The 630-nt window shown below is 62.1% G+C and overlaps 1 protein-coding gene across 1 annotated transcript in view; it reads right to left on the bottom strand.

The window, feature by feature from the left end:
* The window catches only part of EMH_0005680 (uncharacterized protein), a gene marked incomplete at both ends in the record, with an annotated part of 12,040 nt that overhangs the window by 10,108 nt on the left and 1,302 nt on the right, over positions 1-630 (bottom strand). Inside the window, one exon of the mRNA XM_013497279.1 lies at positions 3-630. Within this exon, the coding sequence (XP_013352733.1) occupies positions 3-630 (628 nt within the window). The remainder of the gene's footprint in view (positions 1-2) is intronic.

Here is a 630-nt window from a genome sequence, read left to right as displayed (position 1 = left end):
TGCTGCTGCTGCTGCTGCTGCTGCTGCTGCTGCTGCTGCTGCTGCTGCTGCTGTTGCTGCTGCTGCTGCTTACCGAGTACACCGCGGACGAAGCAACAGTTGAGGTGTACGTACACCCCAGAGGAGTCAGCCAGCGCAAATCCCGCAGCAAGAAGGTGCAGCAGCACTCGCTCCCCCGCGTCTTCCCGTTTGCTGCTGTTGCTGCTGCTGCTGCTGCTGCTGCACTCCACTCCAAGCAGCACCTCGGCGAGAGCATAATGCTTCCACCCGTTGCTGCTGCTGCTGCTGCTGCTGCAGCAGAATGTGCTGGCAGCAAACGCCGGCTGCGCTTCAGGCAGCGCAGAGGCCCCCCCGACGAGGCTTCAGTACCAAAGACCTGCAGCAGCAGCAGCAACCGCAGCAGCAGCAACAGCAGCAGCAGATGGAGCACCAGCAGCACCGCCTTATAGCGTGCAGCAGCAGCAGCAACCGCAACTGCAGCAGCTGGTTGCTGCTGCTGCTGCAGCTGCTGCTGCAGCAACAGCAACCAGGGATGGCTCAGACTTACGAAGAGTTCCCCCTGTACTGAGTCCACCAGCAGCACAGGCAGAGGGCTAGCAGCAGCAGCAGCAGCTGCTGCTGCTGCAGTTG

The sequence above is a fragment of the Eimeria mitis genome, genomic scaffold (genome assembly GCF_000499745.2).
Source record: "Eimeria mitis Houghton genomic scaffold, Emh_scaff258, whole genome shotgun sequence".
Taxonomy (NCBI): Eukaryota; Apicomplexa; class Conoidasida; order Eucoccidiorida; family Eimeriidae; genus Eimeria; species Eimeria mitis.
The sequence above is the reverse complement of the archived record's forward strand: the minus strand, read 5'-3'. Positions and strand labels throughout refer to the sequence as shown.